This window comes from Camelus bactrianus, chromosome 5, assembly GCF_048773025.1.
Source record: "Camelus bactrianus isolate YW-2024 breed Bactrian camel chromosome 5, ASM4877302v1, whole genome shotgun sequence".
Lineage (NCBI taxonomy): Eukaryota > Metazoa > Chordata > Mammalia > Artiodactyla > Camelidae > Camelus > Camelus bactrianus.
In genome coordinates this window covers 88265088-88287440 of record NC_133543.1, presented here as the reverse complement: position 1 = coordinate 88287440, position 22353 = coordinate 88265088, and the positions used below count along the sequence as shown (strand labels likewise).

The 22353-nt window shown below is 34.6% G+C and overlaps 1 protein-coding gene across 7 annotated transcripts in view; it reads left to right on the top strand.

The window, feature by feature from the left end:
* Positions 1–22322, top strand: part of USP37 (ubiquitin specific peptidase 37) — a 77171-nt gene extending 54849 nt beyond the window's left edge. For 5 of the 7 annotated variants that reach the window (XM_010948770.3, XM_045512052.2, XM_045512051.2 and 2 more), the window contains 8 exons: positions 1053–1194; positions 3048–3303; positions 8725–8891; positions 11322–11382; positions 14643–14758; positions 16414–16483; positions 17066–17204; positions 17764–22322. In XM_010948770.3, coding sequence (XP_010947072.1) covers positions 1053–1194; positions 3048–3303; positions 8725–8891; positions 11322–11382; positions 14643–14758; positions 16414–16483; positions 17066–17204; positions 17764–17851 — 1039 coding nt within the window. In that variant the 3' untranslated portion in view covers positions 17852–22322. The other 2 variants (XR_012507173.1, XM_074364305.1) reach the window with 2 other exon arrangements.
* The last annotated feature ends 31 nt before the right edge of the window (positions 22323–22353 follow it).

Genomic DNA, 22353 nt, shown 5'->3' with positions numbered 1-22353 from the left:
AGAAAGTTTGTGCTTTTTGACCTTTACCACTTTTCCTTTAGTTTATTTTCAGCTCACTTAGAAGACAACACAGTAACACCTTACTTATCTGGTATCATTGAAGAATAGTATTTGATAATTCAGATAAATGAATTTTTATATAACTGAAGCTTGCCTTTTTAAGCATTGCCTTTTTAATTTTAATCTTTAAATTTTTAAATAATTTTAATTATATCTTTATAACCTTAGAGAATTCCTTATATTGTTAAATTAAATATACTGAAGATAATTTGAATATATTGTAATGACTTAAAATCAGCATTATGAATACCAGTTATTGCACTGTGTTTTAATATGATAATGGCCTCAGAGGCTCTTAATTCTTACAAGACAGTTTACATTAAATTACTTTATAGTTCTTTATTGCCCTTTTTGTGTGATTATTCTCTCTCATTTCTTAGCTCTCATTTCTTGATGAACTTGCTACATTATTTTATACATCATTTCCTGGGGAAGAAGGTTCCTGTCTAAAGAGTAAAGTGCATGGGCTTTGAAACTACTGCCTTCCTCAGAAGCCTTTTTTCTTACTTTTTAATCCCTGTGTTCTAGAAAGTAGAAGTTGCCAGAAGTCTGGCCTACATGTAATTGGATAAGTGGAATGTTACTGTTGATTTCAGAGTACATGGATCATAATTTAAAGATCAAAAATTAGTCCTCATGCACTCTAAACATATTCATTACAATGTCTGCATGCATTCAGTAGAGTACTTGCTTTATAAAGACAGTAACAAACTTCTATGGAGTTGATCATTAAAAGAAAAAAGGCACAAAGTGATTGGTTTACTGATGATATATAATAGCATAAGAGTTGTCTGATTTTCAAAGCATGGCTCTTTTGGAGCGGGGCAAAGGTAATGCTTAAATATACCTCTTTTGATATGTCTTTTTATCTCTGTTAAATCATTCTCCATAATGGAAAAGCTTTTTGTTTTATTTTGGTATTTATACTTCAGAAGAATAATAAGGACAAATGTTTATCAGATTTATATAGGGTTTTTTTCCTTGAATTACAGGAATTTCACCTTCAAGTCCAAGAGCTCTGTGGCTTTATGCCTTGATTCAGACAGTGAGGATGAGCTAAAACGCTCTGTGGCCCTTAGCCAGAGACTTTGTGAAATTTCAGGCAGTGAACAGCAGCAGGAAGACCTGGAAAAAGTAAGTAATTCCTCATCAAAATAGCTGACTGTCCAAACCAAATGCCTTTCATAACCACCATTAGCAAACTTAATACACAAGATAGATTATAAACTTACTGAATCTGTTCAGATGCTTGTTTTAAAGAATGTGCTTTTTATAACTACAAAACCAGTCTGTTTAAAGGTTTGAGCATTGAGACTTGTTTTTAATTGAGATATAATTGACATACAACATTATATTAGTTTCAAGTGTACAACATAATGGTATATGATATTTGTATATATTGCAAGATGATCACCACAATAAATCTACTCAACATTGTCACCATACATGTTACCAAAAATATTTTTTTTCTTGTGAATGAGGACTTTCAGATAGATGTACTTCTCTTAACAACTTTCAAATATGCTATACAATATTATTAACTATAGTCATCATTATAGTATACATTACATTCCTGTGACTTATTTACTTTATAACTGGAAGTTTGTACTTTTTTGCCCTCTCACCCATTTCACTCACTCCCCAACGTGCACCTCTGGCAACCACTAATCTGTTCTCTGTATCTGTAAGCTTAGTTTTTTTGTTTGTTTTTTAGATTCCACATATAAGTGAGATCATACAGTATTTGTCTTTCAGTAGATAACTTGTTTCCCTCAAGGTCCATTCATGTCATCTCAAATGGAAGATTTCATTCTTTTCTATGACCAAATAATGTTCCTCTGTGTGTGGTGGGGGAGGTATATGTGTGGGTATATATATGCCACATCTTCTTTATCCATTCATCCATCAGTGGACACTTGGGTTGTTTCCAGGATTGAGACATTTAAGAAATGAAAGTTGTTGTAGATAAATTGCTTTCTCTTATTAACCTTCAGAGCTACTTTTGCATATTGGTCCTAAAATAATTTCTTGCTTTACTTTGATACTAATTACTAATATGAGAGAACCATAGTAAACATTTTACATCAACAGGCCAACCAGGTAATCTAAAGGTAAATAAGGGCTGTGAAGGCACAACTACATCATCTTTCCTGACACAAAATGATAATTAATATTTTGAAGATACAAGCATTTTTTAGGAGTTTGTGTCATCTCGTGTGACTGATTTTAAACCTCCCTTTTGTAAGATAACAGTTATTTTAATAGTTATTTTCTTGTTAGACTGTTTCCCTTCTTTAAAGCTAGTTTGGTGGGGGAGGGTATAGCTCAAGTGGTAGAGTGCATGCCTAGTATATACAAGGTCCTGGGTTCAATACCCCCAGTACCTCCTCCAAAAATAAATAAGTAAACCTAACAACCCCTCCAAAGAAATCAAATGTAAAGCTAGTTTGTAGTTGCTCACCTTGAATGAGAAATGACAAAGTAAAATTCTCCCAGAAATGAGAGAAGGTTATTCAGAAAATAACTTCTGAGTACTTACATAATCTTGATACAGCTTTTATTTTTATCATTTATTAAAAAAAAATGATCAAGACCTGGCAACATTTTTAAAAGAATATTAGGTGTAGTGACAGAATATTTACAGTATAATCCACATATATCTGGAAGAAAATATACCAACAAATACTTAATAGTAATTATCTCTGAGTGATGGATTTTGAGTGAATTTATTATTTTTATGTATTTTCCAAATCTCTACAAGGAGTGTATTTAACACTTACTATAATCAAGAATATAAACATAATATAAACATTATTAAAGGAAAATTAGGCTTTCCAGTGAGTTTATATACTGGTTATTTGGTTGTTAAATAACCCACAGCATCAAAGAAAGGAAACCCTTGAGAAATAAACATATCAACTTGAAACTCTAAGATGACTGTACTTGTAGGCATTCTCATTTCCTCTAAAAGCAGCTCTCTTCTTCAGGATTCAAAATTATGCAGAATAGAACCTGATAAGTCTGAATTGGAAAACTCAGGATTTGATGGAATGAGTGAAGAAGAGCTTCTAGCGGCTGTTTTAGAGATAAGTAAAAGAGAGGCATCACCATCTCTGAGTCATGAAGATGATGATAAACCAACTAGCAGCCCTGATACTGGATTTGCAGATGATGATATTCAAGAAATACCTGAAAATCCAGATCCTATGGAAACTGAGAAGCCAAAAACAGTCACAGAGCCTGGTAAGTTTCATGAAGATAAACGTTTGTTAAACAAGGCACAGCTGTGTTCCAAAGCCTTATAGAATGGGGGGTAGATGGATCTGTATAACAGCTAATAATATTTTTATGCTTTTTTTTTAACAGTTAAAATATTAAGAAGTAAATGTTGTGAGTAGTAACCAGAGGCTAGTGGTAAAGTATGTCATATCTCTAGTATACATCTAAAGAAAAGTTAGTATTCTTGTGCATTTAAAAAATGTTTGTGTCAGTTTTGGGTCACCACTGCTGTCTCAGAAATTTGTATAATTCTTTCTTCATTTTTTAGTATCTGAAATTTTACCAAGTTTTAGTATATAAATAACTCAAGTTCCCCTTTCTCCTTTGGGTTCATCCCTTTATAATGGTAGAATGACCACTGAACTAAGAGGGAGGGTCTTGGGCCTCTAGTCTTAGCTATTCCACTTACTAGTTATGAATTTCTTAATAGGTAATTTAACCTCTTTGATACTCAGTTTTCTTATCTCTGTATGGGGATCTACCAGACATACTTCAGGTGGTTGTGAATAGAACGTTAGATAGTATATACGTATTATGTAAAGTGCTATACAGATAAAAAATTACTTTGTGGTAATTATTCATATTTTGTTACTTCTCAAGCTATCACTATGAACAACAGAGCTGAGCCTCCTTGCCTTGCAATATGGATATTTTAAGATTTTTTAAAGTAGAACATTTTCACTGCCCCTTCCCGTGCCCAAGTTTTTTTCTTCTCATATCCTTAGCATCTGTATTTAGGTTGCTAGCTAATGTGTTTCAGTTTATCAAGCCTAGGATTTTGGAGATGAAGAGAATACTAGTGTATCACAAAATAATTTTCTGTATCCTTGAATTATTTTATGTGCAAGTGACGTAAGAATTAGTATATTCTCAATTTAATTTGTAACAAAAGCTAATGATTTTTGTATATAGGTGTTTCTGTTTTTTTCTTCTTGATTCAAGTATCCTTATGAAGTCCCTTTGTCTTACTAAACTTATAATCACTGCCCTTAGATGTCATTGGTTAATGTTAGTGCTTTTGTCCCATGCCGATTAATTTCCTGCTTTCAGCTCTTCCTTTCAGTTCTTTGGTCAGTTCTGCATCTCCCTAAAATCAATAAAGGAAGTTAGTCTTTGTACAATTAGTTCTAGATTATCTATGCCAATGGAGGAGAACACTAAGGTTATCAGATCATTAATAATCATAGGTTATCAAAATATTAATAACTCTAGCAGCTTTAGGAAGAACAAACTTGTGAATAAGGTTTTTATATCATTATATAAGATCCTTTAATTTTTAGTTGCCATCTTCCTCACTTGGATGCAGGCCATTATTATATTTCCTGTTTCTTTAAACTGATCATTCCATTGACCTTCTTACTGTAACTGAAATCTAAAAACATTGCTTATTCTGCAATTTTTTTAACTTATAGAAAATATTGAGCAAAAATAAAAGTAGAGAAATGAGTATAATGAACCTTCCCCCTTGTACCCATTATTGACAGTAAGCCAATCTTGTTTCATCTTTATCCCAGCCTCCTTCTCCATCCTATCCCCTGGGTTGTTTAGAAGTGAATCCCAGGTATTAGATCATTTCATCAGTAAGGATTTCAGTATCACTGAAAGATAAGAACTCTTTAAAAAAAAAATATATATATATATATATATCTCCTCAATCTCATTATCATACTTTAAAAGTTAATCATTCTAAGGAATGATCAAATATGATCAAACCTTCAATAAGGTTTTTATTTTGAAAATTTCAAATCCAAAGATGAGTTGAAGAATAAAACAATAAACAAACTTATACCTTTCACATATATTCATTAATCAACATTTGGTCACATTTGCTTTCTCTCCCTTCTACTCCCCGTGTGTATGTGTATTTGTGCAGCAGTTACCCCAAAATTAGTACCTTAAAATAACAATAATTTTAATATCTCATAATTCTATGGTTTGACTGTCTTAGCTGATAGTTTTTCTGCTCCATGTGATGTTGGCTGGGCCTGCACCATACAGCAAATTGTACCATCATCCATCTAGTTGCTCAAGCGAAAAAAAAAAATCTCCCTTGATATTTTTGTTTTACTTTACACTTCACATTCAATCAGTCCATCACTAAGTCTAGTTTGCTGCACCTCCAAAATATATCCTGAATCCAGTCATTTATGAACATCTTCATAGCTACAACTTTAGTCTTCCATCTCACCTGTGCCACTACAACTGATTTGTAATATTTCTCCCTTCACCCTTGCCCTGCTGTTATGGACCTTCTTTCATGAACAAAGCAGCCAATGTAATCTTTCTGAAGCATAAATCACAGTGTCACTCTTCTGCTTTAAACTTACTATGACTTCCCATTATACTTAATCAAAACTTCTCACCATGGCCTATCTTCACTCTCCCTCTCTTTCACTCTACTGTTTTAGCCATACTAGCTTTCTCTGTGTGTCCCTCAGATATACTAAGCTTATTCTCATCTCAGAGCCTTTGCGCTTAAGCTCCTTGAAGTCAAGGGCCATCTTACCTTAATTATCACTATATCCCCAGCTTCTACAGCAATACCTGGCACATAGTGGATTCTCAATAAATATTTGGGGCCCATCAGACTGACTGTCATGACTCAACTGAGGAGGGGAAGGAAGACAGCTAAGTAAGGTTTCACTGTTAGCCAGAGGAAGGGAAGAGTGTGTGCAAAGGCCCAGACTTGAGAAAGTCCATGGCATGTTAGCAGACCTGAAAAAGTTCAGGATGATCTACATGGTTGGGACATAGTGTTGAGATGGAAAAGCAAAAGATGAGACTAGAGCATTACTCAGTCTCCAGTTTTTTCATGGCCTAAAGCCATGTTTAGGAGTTTGAACTTTTATTTCAAAAGCATTAGGAAGTTATTGAATAATTTTAAACAAAAAAGTATTTGATAAAGATTTATATTTGAAAAAAATCATTCCAGCTGCAGTGTAGTGCATAAATTAAAGAAGAACCAAAGTATCCTGTGAGACCTCTTAGTAAGTTATTGTAATAGTTCAGACCAAAAGTTGATGATGCCCTAAACCAAGGGTTTGGCATTGAAAACCGAAACAATGGATGGATTCAAGAGATAGTTAGGAAATAATAATTCATCTGATATGAGGAGGTAAATGAAAAGAAGTCAAAATGACGCCCAGGTTTCTGTCTTTAAAAAAAAAACTGTGAACAGTGATCCCATTGACTGAAATATAGAATGTAGAAAAGGAGCAGCTTTCATTTGGGGTAGGGGAAGAAGCATATGATATACTTAGTATAACAGTGTTGAGTTTTAACAGTGGTTCCCCTGTGATTGTGCAAGGTCCTTAAAAGTGTGTTTTTATTTTATGATCATATTTGTTCCCGTAGATCTTAAGTATTTTTTGTATCCATCTGAAATTTACGCTGAAGACAGATGTATATTGATTTTTAGCATCTCAAAGTAAACTTTCTTGCATCTGTTTTATATCACATCGATTAATTATTAGTGTAATTCTAGGATTGTGTGAGGTACATTGGTACACTGAGTGCTAAAAATTATTAGTTAAGAAGAACTATACATAGAGGGGAGGGTAGAGTGCATGCCTAGCATGCATGAGGTCCTGGGTTCAATCTCTAGTACCTCCATTTAAATAGATAAGTAAGTAAGTAAGTAAGTAAACCTAATTACCTCCCCCCAGAAAACAAATAAAATAAACATAAAAGAAGAACTATACCTCTGTTACCTTTTTTTATGAGTATGTTTTGATAATAAAAGTAATAAAAACTCACCTTTTGCCCTAAAATAGTAGCTTCAACTTCCGAATTTTTCTTTCACTTGCAATGCTCAACACCAGCTAACTTTGAATGTCTCAGTTCCAAATTTACAGAAGTGATCTGATGGTTGATTGATGGTTGACTCAAGTATCCATTCCTGGCCCCGTAAGCTAAGGCCAAAGGGACAGGCAGGGTCAAATAGGCTTCAGAGCTGCCTGTTTCAGGCTATGGAAATGACTGTTTCTCTAAGAACGGCAGAATGTAATTTTTTTTTAAACTAGGATCATACTGCTTTTTGCACTTAAGATAGCCTGAGTTTTTTTCCCTCTTTTAATGAATATTCAGAATTAGTTTTAATGGTAAATATTCTCTTGGCAATTCAATTAAAGAATAATGCTAGTTGCTAATTTAGAATCTAAAACCAAGATACTGTAAGCTTCAGAGTCGTCTGTGCTATAGAAAAGTGTCTGTCATTTACATAGTTAAAATGCAGTATTAGAGCAGGTAAAGAGCATACTCATTTTAAAACAATCCTTATGGAATGAATCTGTAAAGGTAATTCTTGATGACCAGTTAAATTTTTTTTATGAGAACTTTCTTTATTTGCTAAGATGAAAATTTTTGCTTTGGTAAGTGAGAGGGAGGGAGGGTCCTTCCTCTTCTCCCTAAATTAAAAAGTATAATGATATTTAAATAACTAGAACAAAATTATGCCCCTACTGCTTATTCCAGCTAGCTATATTCTAGAGATTGAGAATGAACAAAAGGAAATGAAAGGTTAGGTGGGGAGATTATAGCTCAGTGGTAGAAGTGCATGCATAGCATGCACAAGGTCCAGTGTTCAATCCCTAGTATGTCAATTAAAAAAATAAATAAATCTAATTATACACCCCCCAAAACAAACAAACAAAAAGTTTAATCTTTTTCTTATCTCCCTGGATGAATGTTTTAAACATGTGTGTTGTCATACGCTTGTATGGTACATGAAGTGTTTATTACATATTTTATGTAACTCTTTTGATTTAGAATATGTATAAGACTCATTTGATTATTAATATGAAAACACACTTCACTTGACATACAGTGTAATAAATGGGAAAATCTCAATAATTAATAATTCTAGCCTAATTTTTACTTCATTTACTCTAAACAATACTTTATTCCTAGTACTAGGTCATGTGACATGACCTGTGAATATGGCTATTTATTCTTCTCTATCCTTAACCATAGTGCCTCTGATGATCAGTTAAACTTCAGAATCATTGCTGTAGATTAGTGGTTCTCAACCAAGGGCAGTTTTGTCCCCCAGGGGACATTTGACAATGTCTGTCACTTTTGGTTGTCACAGCTGGGGAGGGCAGGTTGCTACTGGCATCTGGTAGGTAGAGGCCAGGAATGTTGCTAAACAGTATGCAATGTACAGCTCCTCTTCCCACAAAACCAAAAAATTGTCCCACCCAAAATGTCAACAGTGCTGAGGTTGAGAACCCTGATCTAGAAACAGTAAGATGAGATTGTACATCCCAAGCAAGTTATGTCTGAGGTTACGATACATTACTCTCCAAACAGTAGATGTCACTCTAGTCTAGAGATTTCAGTTTATTAGAGAGGATTTCCCAGTTATGTTATGTTCTGCTTCCTCAGATCCTGCCAGTTTTACGGAGATAACTAAAGATTGTGATGAGAATAAAGAAAATAAAACTCCGGAAGGTTCTCAAGGAGAGGTTGATTGGCTCCAGCAGTATGATATGGAGCGTGAAAGGGAGGAACAAGAGCTTCAGCAGGCATTGGCTCAGAGCCTTCAGGAGCAAGTAAGAGATATTTATATTGCTACTTTCTCCATACCAATCTTTCCTATAGAACAGTAATAATAATCATTTGTTAAGCACTTACTATGAGTCAGGCATTGTTCCCGATGATTTACATAAAGTAAATCATTGACCCACTAAAACAAACAAACAAAAACTTGTTTGGGGCTTCTGCCTTGGGTTTGAAACAGAAACATTGATCGTTTTTCTTTTTTAAAAAATCCAAATGCAACAAAATGTTTTGTTGGTTACCTCCTATTACTGTAATTTATTGCACGCTAAAGCAGGATAGGTTATTAGAGATCATCCCTAGTCCAACTTTATTTTGCAGGCTGTTGAAACAGCCAGTATACTATTATGATTTTATCATCAATATTTTAAGGCAAAGTATTTGTTTGGTCATTTCCTTACAGTATGAATCCTTGCCTGTGAATTATTTAAACATAAAATTCTCAGGAATGTTATCTGAGTATTATCTAAAATTTTAGATTTTAATGGTAGACTAGCATTTATCTGCTCTTTTCTTTGTGTAGTAATCTGTTCTTCAATTTTTAGTTCTTTATGCTCATTTTTGCCAAAACTTGTTGATTTGCATTGTTGCAGTCACCTGTGAAATCTGTCTAAAAGGTGATGTTTTCATGGTTGTCTGATCCTCAGCAATCTCAGTCATGTTAGTAATAAAAATTTACTTCAATATCCAGTACCTCTATTAAAATAAATAAATAAAAACCTAATTACCTCTCCCCAACCCTTCCCCTCAAAAATTTACCAAGACTCCCTAGAATGAATGCTCAGTTTTAATGTTTGCAAATAATCATACTAAGAAATCTAATGTCACTAGAATATTAGGTTTCAATTTTAATGGCACATTAATATTATCTGGGGAGCTTTTAAAAAAATACTGATGCCTGGGTTGTTCTGCCCCTCAGAAATTGACATAATTGATCTGGGGTGTGGTCTGCACATCTAGATTTCTTTTATTCTTTTTTTTTTTTTAATAAGAATTTTGAAAACTTACTGCAGTGATTCTTATGTGCAGCCAAGGTTGAGAATTGCTGCTTTAAAACCATTTCAGAACTAGCTGTTCTATATTCTTTTATTTATGAAAGGACCTCTCTAGCTACCTCGTCATGTATATGTCAAACTACTTTACAAATAATATTACAGTAATCATTTGTTTAAGAAAACCTACTTTTAGTAGAGAAGACCACGGTTTGATTTTTAACAACAGTTCCTTATAGCACAGAAAAAAAAAAAAAAATCCAGCAACCATGCTTTTCATAGACAAAAGACATACTCTTTTTATTGTCAGCTGACCCAGTTAAAACTATCCTATTTTTCTCCAGTATGAGAATAGGATTATAAGATGAAGTTTCTTTAATTTGGTATACCCGAATCATTCTATTAATTACTAAAAGAGAGTTCTTTACCTTCTGGTTTCAGCATAGACTTTATATACTTGGATAAATTTAAGTAATCATATTTCCTTTTAGAGAATACCTCTGTTACTTCCTTGAACACAGTATTATTGCTCCCAGGACTATAATGCAGAATAATTCATTCTAAGCTCTGCTTATATATTTTAGTAACTTTAAAAACAAGTCTAGAATTGAGAAAAGTATAAAGCAATTCTGCTTAAATTATTTTTTCTTGATTTTTGCATCCTTTGTAAACTATCTTTTCTCTGAAGATGAGAGGGAAATTTTTTTATAGTCAACATTTTTCCTAGTCCTTTTTGTAATTAATTAGTCAGTTAATTGAAACATTTTCAGAGGTATTATTTTCTCTAAGAAAACCTCAGCTATATTCAAAAAGCAACAGTCAACAGCATTCAGTTAGTATTTGCCAAGCTTCTAATGTCTTGGTTTCTTTAGCAAGAATAAAAATAGAAATCTATGAATATGTTGTAGAAATGTTTATCTTGCTGTCATAGGGTCAGTGATGTGCTAGAGCCAGCTCCCTGTCAGCTTAGGAGAGCCCACTATACATACCTCTTCCCAACTCTGCATTCAGAATCACTTAGGTAGCTAAAAATTGGCCATGGTGGGAGTATTTATTCCAAGAAACTTGGCAAATCTTGTAATTCAAGGGAAAGGAAAGAGAGCTGTTTGAAGTATCTGCTATGTTCCAAATATTTCATACATGTAAGAAGAAAAGGAATTGCATCATAATGTCACATTCAGTGGCTTTTGGTTGGCAAGCCAAAAGTCACTTACTTAAAGAGAGAGCATTTAAGGCCCAAGTTTGTATTTTAGGAGGAAAGTGTTGGAAAGAGTAAAGAACTCCTCATTCCTCAAAAGGTCATATTCCAAACATCCATAAAGTTACAGAAAACATTATTAGCAAATACTTTCAGAGCAGCTGATTTTATCCTCATTAAATAAGTTTAATCAATACCTCTTTAAATGGTTTAGTTTGTTCTTATCCTTTTAGGAGGCTTGGGAACAGAAAGAAGATGATGACCTCAAAAGAGCTACAGAGTTAAGTCTTCAAGGTATGGAGATTATTTTAATTACCTTTTTTAATACAGTGAGATGTATCACACAGAAGAGCATATAAAATGTGTTAGTTATTTTTAATAACAATAACAAATTTGAACACTTCCCAGGTAAAGAAATAGAACCTTAAAAGTTAACCTGTATACCCCTCCTTTTCCCTCCCTCTCAGAAGAGACCACCTATCTAACATTGGTGTTCATCATTAGCTTGCCTTTTTTAAAAAATAATTTTACCATCTATATTCATATCCATAAACAATATTTTTTTTTATTTTGAAAATTAAATAGCAAGAATAGTGTGTCTGTAATCCATCTGTATGAAAGAGGAGTACTGCCACTGTTAAACTCCTAGGAGAAGATAATATGGCTTCAGTTTCCCTGTGAATTTATAACACTCACTCTGGGAAAGTCAGTGGGCAAAGTCATGAATGAGTATTCAGAAGCATAAGGTTCACCATAATCATGGCATTTAGCAGAACTAATATATGGACCAGGTGCTAGAAGTCCACCAGGACAGGCAGTCATGAGAAGTGGACTAATTCTGTATTTTCTAAGATCACTGTGGTCTTTCTCTGGCCCTCAGTACTAGGTTAAAGCAGAACACTTTGGTATAAAATGAGTGTTCTAGACTGATCTAGACACCAAAGACGTGGTGGAAAGAGCAAGAATTTCACTGGCAAATGGTTGAGACAAATAAGAATTCGAGCTAGGCTCTCCTAAGCATTCTGTCCTCAGGTTTAAAAGATGGTACAATGATGGCGATGATGGCTTTCTCAAGTCATAGTTGCTGCAATCTGGACTGGTTGCCCCTGCATCCATGCACAGATATCCTGAGATCTCCCTAACCGTTCTCCAGAGAATCTCTCTCTGATTCTCTCTTTTGTTTGAATCTCCCATTTCCTCTCTCTTGCTCTTTGTCTACTTACACTTTGATGGAGAACATCCCCAGTAGTTTTCTTGAAAAAGAGATGTGACTTATATTTTTGGGAGACCTTACAAGTTTTATTCTGCCCTGGTATTTCATAATTTGGCTGCATATAGATTCTGGGTTTACGATCATTGTGAAAACATTGTTTCTCCCCAACTTCATGCTGCTGGACAATGACAAAAATCTTGTTTGCTGGGTTGCTGTATGAGAAGTCTAAAGTTCTTTATCCTGATGTGACCTCTATTCCTCGGAAAGTTGTAGGATCTTCTCTGTTTCTATTGTGATGAAGTTTTATAGTGATGTGCCTTGATGTGAGTCTGTTTCATCCATTTTTGCTGGGCATTTAGTGGATCATTTTAATCCAGAAACTTGTGTCCTTCAATTCTAAGAAATTTTCACTGATTGATCTTTTTGAAACTCCTATTATCTAGACATCCTAGTCTGGTCCTCTTAATTTTCTCATCTCTTCTCTCCAGTTTTTTTATTTTACTCTACTGTTTGGGAAGTTTCTCCAACCTTATCTCTAACTCCAAACCTTTTTTTGAGTGTTTTATTTCTATCATATTTCTAATTTTCAAGAACTGGTTTTGTGAATGTTTCTTTTTTATAAGATTTTGTGATGGGGGTGGTTCATGGAAGTAATACCATCTCAACTCTCTGAGAATATTAAATATAGTTCATTTGTTTGTTTATTTGAAGTCTTCTTCTGCCTGAATAGATTCTGTTTTCTCCAGATTGCTCTGTCCTGTGTGTTTATTATAGTCTTTATACTCCTTGTTAAAGGATTTCCTCAGTTATCCAGTAATCCTTGGCTGTCAGCTCATGATTAAGAGTAGGGAACTAAAAAAGATGTTAGGAAGCTCTGAGTACATGAATAGCTAGAGCTTGTCAGCCTTGAGTTTTACAGGTTGGGACTGTTTGGGGGATGATCTTAATATTTTAGGCCTTTCCCTGGGGCTAATATTCCTAAAGAAAGTTTTCTGGTCTCTTGCCTTGCCTAAAAGTAAAAGATGTGGCTACCAGAGTTTTGGGAGCCAAGTGTGCGAATAGGGCTGGGAGTCAGGGTGGGAGTTATACTCATCTTTCAATATGCAAACTGTCGCCTACTCCCCTGTTTTCAGTATGGTACTCTCCCATGCATGGCATCCCCCCAATCCAGAGGCTTTTTTTACTAACTCTCCAGAGACTAAGGCTCTAGACTTCTGTCATTGCCCAGCAGTATGAAGTAGTGGACAGTGGATCTAGGAATCTGTAACTCAGTTTTCACCTAATCCTAATTTTTATCCCCTCCTTTTCCTCCGGTTTGAAAGATATCTGGTACTTCCAAGTTGTATGTTTTTTGAAGACTGATACAAGTTGGATTGGTTATCAACTTTTCCATTACTGGCTTAGGTTTTGGCTTTGGCTTTCTTAGGTCTGCTAACTCAATCACCCATCTACGCTCGAGCTTCCAAAATTTTGATGCTATAATCTCTTCCTGTTCTTCCCAATCTTAAGTGTTCATGTCTTTTAAACAACTCTATAAAGCAAAGAACCATTTATGTAGAAATTCTCTGGGATTCTTTATTTAAAGCCATTTGTAGAGATGGATTCTTCTTCTAATGAAAACACATTATTAAAGAGAAAAATGGATCTTGGATTATTTGTTTAGTGTATTTTAGGTTAAACTTAAGAGTTAAAGATTGTATTTCCATTATTTTTGTTAAATTTCAAAAAATGACTTAATATTGAAGAAAATGAAAGGATACTGACTTTTTAATGGTCTCTTTTCTGTGAGATAATTTATGTTTACTGGTGGTACCTACAATATGCACCAAGTACTTCAAATGTAACATATAGTTTATATAATGTGGAATTTAGCAAAATTGGATTATATGTAAAATTTTTATTCTTTTTCAGTTTTATTCCTTTCTTATGAGAGTATTGTCTCCTTTCATATAAATACATATAAAACAAAAAGCAACATTTCTTTTACAGATACCTAGTGCCTGAATTGTTACTCCCCAGAGTGGGCTGGGTGAATTGAAACTCTAATAATGATATGTTTCACGTTTTCTTAGGATGATAAAATGTGTACCTCAAGCTGTTTTTTTGTTGTTGTTGTTTTTAATTTATTTTTTGAATTTTGTTGGGGGGTGGGTAATTTGGTTCATTTATTTTTTAATGGAGGTACTGAGGATTGAACCCAGGACTTCTTGAGTGCTAGGCATGCACTCTTGCCACTGAACTATACCCTTCCTCCCTCAAGCTGTTTTTTTAATCTTCCCCATTATATTTCTCTGTGTCTGCTCCAAGAACTTTTACAAAACTTTGTCTTTATGTTCTTCAGAGTTTAACAACTCTTTTCTGGATTCATTGGGCTCTGATGAGGACTCTGGAAATGAGGATGTTTTAGATATGGAGTATACAGAAGCTGAAGCTGAGGAACTTAAAAGAAATGCTGAGGTGGGTGATGTTTTATTCCCTTCGTAGAACTGGTCAGATTGTCAGTATTACTCCTCCTGCCCCTTATCTTCAAAGGCCACACTGCCAGTGTCCATTGCAGGTTAATTTCTGCCCCTTTGGCAACTATCAAACGGTCTTCACTTTCTCTTGGCCTTTGCATCTTATGTCTTACACACAGATTCAAAATAAAATGAAATAAAGCCAAATATGTTGTGATCACCTTATGTGCATGCATGTTAGATAATAACTGAGTAATAGCTCTCAAAGTCGTATGTATATTAAGTCACCTTTAGTTCTGCGAAAACCTATATTATCTTTATGGTTAAATACCAAAACTGGTTGACTGTTACTCAGTAAGAACTGTTGAATTAGTGACATTAGCTAGAGCACTTGGAATCCTTCTTTACTGTTTTTCCCCCTAAATAATTGCTTTTCCCATTTTCCAATTTTTTTGTTATTTTAATTACCCAGTATTCCACTGTTCTAACACAACTGCTATTAGCATTTTGATATATTCTTTTGTCATCCCTACCCTCAAAGTACCCCAGGTATGCTTTTACAAAATCATAGATTAAGTACAGTTTTTATCTTGCTTGTTAAAAGACTATAAGCATTTTATTTTTAATGGCTATACTATATTCCATCAATGAGCACACTGTTTATTTTATTTTATTTTTAAATAACATTGAGCATTTAAGTTAACTTCTCTTTTTTCTTTATAATAAATAATATATCACAGCAAGGAAATACTGTATAGCACAGGGAACTATATTCAATATTTTGTAATAACCTATGATGGAAAATAATCTGAAAAAAATATATAAATGTATAACTGAATCACTTTGCTATACACCTGAAACATTGTAATCAACTTTGCTTTAATAATAAATAAAATAAAATAATAAATTATATATCGAGGAACTCTTGTGTGATTGTAATGTTTTCTATATTTAGGATTTTCTTCTTTAAGTAAAGCCCCAGAAATAAGTTACTACATCAAAGTTTCTGAACATTTTAATGGTTTCACACTTACCTGTAGCTATATTTCTTCCAAAATTGTATCTTTTAGTGCTCCCTGCAGTGTATGAGTATCACTTTTGTTTTATTCTTCTATTAACAGTATTTTAATAGCATTTTTTAAAATATTTAAAATGTAAAAGTTCACCCATAATCCCTACAGCAACACAGCAACTCTTCATTTTTTTTCATTGTTTTCCAGTACTTAACTGTTAACATACCTATTTTTGTAGAGCCGTAGTTATGTGTGTTCATGTGGTTTTGAAAAACAAATTAACATGTTGCTGACCCACACATTTTTTAATAACTGAATAATGTATTGAGTTGATATATTAGTAACCATTTAACTATTGGGCCTTTTGTTCCAACTTTTCATTATCATAGAAAATACTACAGTGAATAATTTTATGCATATATAACCTTCTTTTGAATTATTTTCTTAGGAAATTCTTGAATTCTTAGTTAGGAGTAGAACTCAGGTCAAAGGATGTGAACAATACCAACCACTTGGGTTTTTATTGAGTCTGACTACACACACACTGAAACTTAGCCATGTCAATTTTAATAATAAATTTAAATTTAGTGTTTGCTTTTATTCAAATGAAGAGTTAAAACTCATGTCCACTTCTATTTTCCAGACAGGAAATCTTCCTCATTCCTATCGGCTCATCAGTGTTGTCAGTCACATTGGTAGCACTTCTTCTTCAGGTAAATGGACATCAGGATTTCAGCATTTTGTAAATGGAGTAGCCAGTGTTTACTCCTTGTTGGGTTACTCTGAGCCTAGCTTTGTGAGGAATAAGTTGAACGCATCAAGAAAAACTTTGAAATCTTTTTTTTGTACAAACTAAATGTGAATTGTGTTAATGGGTGTTTTGATTTTTCTATTCATAAATGACTCAAAATCCCCTAAACAAAATAATATATTTATCAAAAAAGTTGTCCCAGTATAGTATATCCCTCCCTTAAATTTCTAGGGGTTTTTTGTTGGGTTTTGTTTTGTTTGGGTTGTTTTTTTTTGTTTTTTTTTTTTTGCTAATTTTTTTTCAAGGTAGGGGAAGGAATTACGTTTTTTTTAATGGTGGTACCCAGAATCTCATGCATGCTAAGAACATGCTGCCACTGAGCTATATCCTTGCCCCTAAATTTCTGTAATTTTTTAAATGGGTTTTAAAACCTTGAGTAACATAAAATGGCATGGGTGTATCTCATTCTGAAACTTCCTGTACCTGAGAAAAATCCAATAATGTTTTTTAAAAAGCCTTCATTTTAAGATTTTATTTATTTCAGGTCATTACATTAGTGATGTGTACGACATTAAGAAGCAGGCTTGGTTTACTTATAATGACCTAGAGGTATCTAAAATCCAAGAGGCTTCCGTGCAAAGTGATCGGGATCGGAGTGGTTACATCTTCTTTTATATGCACAAGTAAGAAACTTTGCTGGATCTGAAGTCATAGGCTAAAAATCACATGAACTCTTTCTTTTTCCTTTAAGGATAAAATGTTCCCATCAGTTAATTGGTTTACAATTTTTTATTTTTTTTAATCTTTGCTTAGGGCTAATGTCTTGATACTACCTTGGAAGTCCAAAATATTTGCTTTTAACTCAGCATTAATTACTCATCACACAGTGACATCTAGGTATGGAACTTAAGACTGTTTTATGATGGAAGCTGTCCTATTGTAAATCTTTTTGGTCTTCCAGTGTTACCACCCAGAAGATATAAGTTATATGGATGGGAACTCCATAGCATTTCTATCAAAGCTAGCTATTGCCATCCCCCTCCCCACCCTGCCCCAAGGTGTTCTCAAAAATCAGCACATAGGGATGAGATGGTGATAAAATGAATGAACTGCTTATTTAGTAAAATTTAGGCTCCAAATGGGATTATGCAGACTTTATTATTATCTGGTTTTTGTTTATCTTTTGTTTTTGCTCACTGAATTTCATGGGTTTTTTTGTTTGTTTGTTTGCTTTATTTGAAGGGAGATCTTTGATGAGCTGCTGGAAACAGAAAAGAACTCTCAGGCACTTAGCATGGAAGTGGGGAAGACCACTCGTCAGGCTTCATGAGGAAAAGACTCCTGGGTTGGCAGTGTGCACTGCGATTCTCTTACTGCCACCCACCTCTCTTTCCTCTGCCCGAGGAGAATTTGGAACTCTACTTGATGCGGGAGCAACAAACAGCTCAGGGCCAAACCAAAAGATGAAAATTGCAATTATGCGGAACGCTCCATATTAACTGTTTTATGGAAACCTTGGTCTCACATCTGTAGCTGATTATCCTTTTTTTCTCCTATGAGAGTGGCACTTCCTTTTGTCTTAGGAATACATGTTGTAAATATATATATATGTACATACACACACACATATATATGGAATGAATGGAGCCTTAAAGAGTTAGGATAGGCCACCAGAGTATGCCTACTCAAAATTAACAGCACAGCAACTTGAAGAAGAAATGAAGTTGTTAAAGAGTCCATTCACCTGAGAAATGTCTGAAAATACACGTATCATTTGGCATTTAGCTTTTATGTTCCTTGAGTGGTCTCACTCAAGTCTAATCTTTCATGTGTGTTTCTTATCAGTAAAGTTCACTGGAAAGCCAGCTCTCCATGTTACACTAATGACAGTTTGTCCTCCTTGCAAAGGAGGGGGCATTCTGCCACCTGACTTGAGGAGCTTTTTTTAAAACTATTGGTTCATGGATTTGTGATGCTTTTGCTGTTTACATGCAGTCCCAAGAAATGGATTGTTGGTGCTTTGGAATGTGTTATGGTCCCACATTTGGTATTCATTGTACACTTTGTATTTTCTTTAAAGAAATTCCTTGACACAGTATGTTCACTGTATATCATCTACATTATTATGGTGGTGAAGATAGAATCTTTTATTTTTCTTCTGTGTCATTCTTCCATGGAGCAAGCATTACCCTAACAGATTGCAGCCAAAACTTTAAGAGGTAGGAAAGTGATACTGTCCCAACTGGGAGTCCCCAACAAGGATACTTAGGGAGTATAAAGAATGTTACCATCTCTGTCTCCCAGAGGTAGGTCAGGAGGAGTATTCTTGTGTTAAAGCTAAAGCTCTGGACCACTAAAGCTGAAAGCCTTGCTACAAGGGTGAAATTAAGTACATGAGTTGTAGGATAAAGCTTGAACATTTAACCATTTGCTGTCTGGCTTTTCCCTTAAAACAGAGTGAGAATTAAAATGTGATTGGTTTAGGTAATCCCAAGAACTAACAAAGGTGCATAATTTATTTATCTTACTTTTTAGGTGCTTTGAGTTGAGGTTAAATGGGGATGCAACATTAAGTGCTACATTAGACAGCTGACATAACCAGCCTGGTTAAACAGCTTGTGAAACCATATAAAGAATGAGTTTGAGAGTAGAATTCTGTTTGTAAAATAATTTTGTGAGCCCAGAAATCATTAGGATCACACAGTGTTAAGTATAGCAAAATGAAATCTTTCCTTTTTTTTTTTAAATCTATCATCACAGAAGATTCAACATCTTTTCTGGAAGATTGCCTTAAGAGAGCTCCAGCCCTACTCCTGAAGCTTGGTTATGTTCTGACATAGTAACCTATTCTAAAATATTGAGTCTTTGAATAGTAAATGGCCAGCACTTTTGCATAACTACTGATAAAAGCTTTGCCTTCTACCATTTACCTATGTGTTACTGTAGTGAACGTTCCAAAATGGTACTGGTAGGATTTGCAGGAGTAGTATAGAGCAGAGGAAGATGCTTGTTTAAAAAACCAGCTTTTAAAATTTATTTCTTTACATTGGGTGCCTTTTTTTGTTGTTGAAAATAACTGGTTTTCTCGTGCGTGAAGTGCTAATTGAATTCTTTAACTATTTATTACTTTCCTGTATCTGTATTTGAGAGCTTTGAGAGGCACTGTTAAAAATTTGGGGGAATGATTTGAAGAGAGTGTGAATTCATTTGGGGCATTTGAAAAAGAAATAATGCCATAAGCCTAGGTTGCCCATGAAATACCCTTGTTTGACTTGCTTTTTGTAGCTTGCATGTGTGTATGGTTTAGAAGTGCACTTGATTCGAACCTAATTTGATTTGATCTTCATGTCTTGGGCAGGACTTACTAGTTGAAAAGAGTAGGTGAGTTATCTCACTGTTTGTATACTTGCAGGTTTGGGACTTGAATTTTCCTTGATATCTGTCCGTTGTTTTGGCCTGGTCAGCCTTCATTTCTCCCTTCACTCCTTCAGCTATTTACCCCTTTCACTACAAAGTTACTTTCACATTTTGGTTCAGTGAAAAGTTAAGACTGCAGATAGAGAGTTCCACTGGACTATGTTGATGGGGTGGTTTTTTTGAGCTGACTGTATTTTAAAGTATCAGTAGGTATTTTTTGTGCAGTATGATCAGTTTGCTCAGAATCAGGGGATGGGGTATTTTGCATGTTGGGGCCAGGAAGGGACACATTAAATAATGGCAGGGTGCTTCAGTTCCAGGCAGCCTGCTCATAACTAATATTCCTATTGAAAATACCAAATGTGCTTGCATTATTTTAAATGACTTTGAGTTGGTACTTGACAGTAATTCTGCACACAACTGATCTTAAGTGGAATTTTTTTGGAAGAGAGAACTACAAACTAAAATTCAAACTTCTTGATTCTTATCACCTAATATTATTACAGAGGATTGGAAAGTTGCATATGGCCAGATGCTGTTACCACTTTAGAAGCCCTGACTATAATTTAGGCCTATGAGAAGATAGACTGTTTTGTAGGGAATATATTTATGTGTGTGTGTGTGCACATTCAGAAGTTTTGTCTCAGCAGGATAGAATAAGATGCAAATCCATGAATTGTTGTTCTATTTATATTTTGATTCCAAAAGCTATTTGTTTACTTGCCATGGTCTGTTAATTTCAGGCCTAACTTAATGGCTCAATAACAAATGTAAATGTGTTTACATTTTAGGAAGTATGCAGCGATACTTAAAGATCAGTTCATTAACTCTGGGAGGCAAATATTAGACTAGACATTTCATTATATCTCTCCTTGATTAAGTGTAAAATTTTTCTAAAAGAGCTTTAAAAATTAAAACCCTAGCAAGTGAATTCATGAATTTACTTATTCTTCCATACTGCAGTTACCATTATGTAACTATATAAATATAGCTCTACACATGTACAGCTACATATATAGTTGTATAATGAAAATTATTTGGAAACAGATTCTTGGCAGTGTGTCATACAGTTGGCTATTATGAGTGTAGAGAGAGCATGGGGGTGGGGTTGGAAACATGGAAGAAAGGTAGTTTGTAAACTCATTTGTGGTCTATTGAAAAGATTATATTAAAACAAATTAAAATATTACCCTTCTCACTCTTTCTTCTCTGTCCTCTGAATTGACTATGGTGGATACTCTTAATCATTCAAATTTTTTTGCCGTGTTTGATTTAATTGACCCCCTAAAGTGGTCTTTTGTTTTAAATCAGGGAAACAGCTAGATCTCCCAAGTACATGTGGATCTTGTGTATATACAGAGGGTTTTAGAAAAACCAACAACCCAGTACTAGATGGAAGTCTCTTAAAATTGTCCGCCCCGAAAACAAATGTCTATTTCCTCCTCCCCATCTTGCTTTACACCTAGTAATGCTCTTCAAGTGTATATGAAAACTAAACAGATTTCTGCCCTCTACCATCTTTCTAATGCATTACTTCAGAATTCAGACTTTGTCTCTATCGATGTTAACATCGGAAAGAATATATATTTATTTTATTGGAAAACTCTAGTTTGCTAGGCCCTGAGAGTTTCATGACAGATTTCTTTTGCTGTGTCTCATCACAACCACTGACTCCTTGATGGCATGCTTTGATTACTAGATTTCAGGCAGTCTCTTTTGTTGTATCATATTTATGCACAATTAGTAAATTTTCCTTTCCACGTGTGCTATGTGTCTGAGGTTTTGAACTTTATAATAAACGGTGTGCCAGTATGAATACGGGCAGTTGGTTTTAGTAATTTGGACTTGAAGTGCAGAGGTTTGAAGTACAGGCATGTCCACTGGCATCAGATGGATCAGGGTCTGAATCAGGACTCAAGTTCGCTAGGTCCAATGCCAAAATAAAGACAAGCAATCAACTGAACTGGGCTGTTTCAAGAACAGAGGGGTGAAAGAATGAGACACAGTGGTTGTACACACCTCTCGTCCTAAGGTTTCCCTCCCTCTCTTTTCCTTCTATCCCCAACATCTCTGGCCTCTTGTCAGTGTTGTTTATTTATGCTACAGAGAGGAGAACAGAAGTAAGCTTCCTACACTTTGCCTAATTGAGCCACTACCAGGTTTGCTGGCAGCTTTGGCCACATTTGTGCGATGATTTTCTTTCCTTGTGTTCAGAGTGACTTTTGATTCTGATTCTTTATGTTGTTTTGTATGGAGCGGCACTTTATCTGTGTTTTAGCAGAACTGTTCCTCTGTACCCTTTACGGTTTTTCCTTGGTTTTGTTTCCTTTTTAAATTATGCATAGAGTTTTTTGTGTGTGAAATTAAAGCCTTTATTAACCTGGTCTCGGTTTGACTTATTTCTGAAAAGGACCT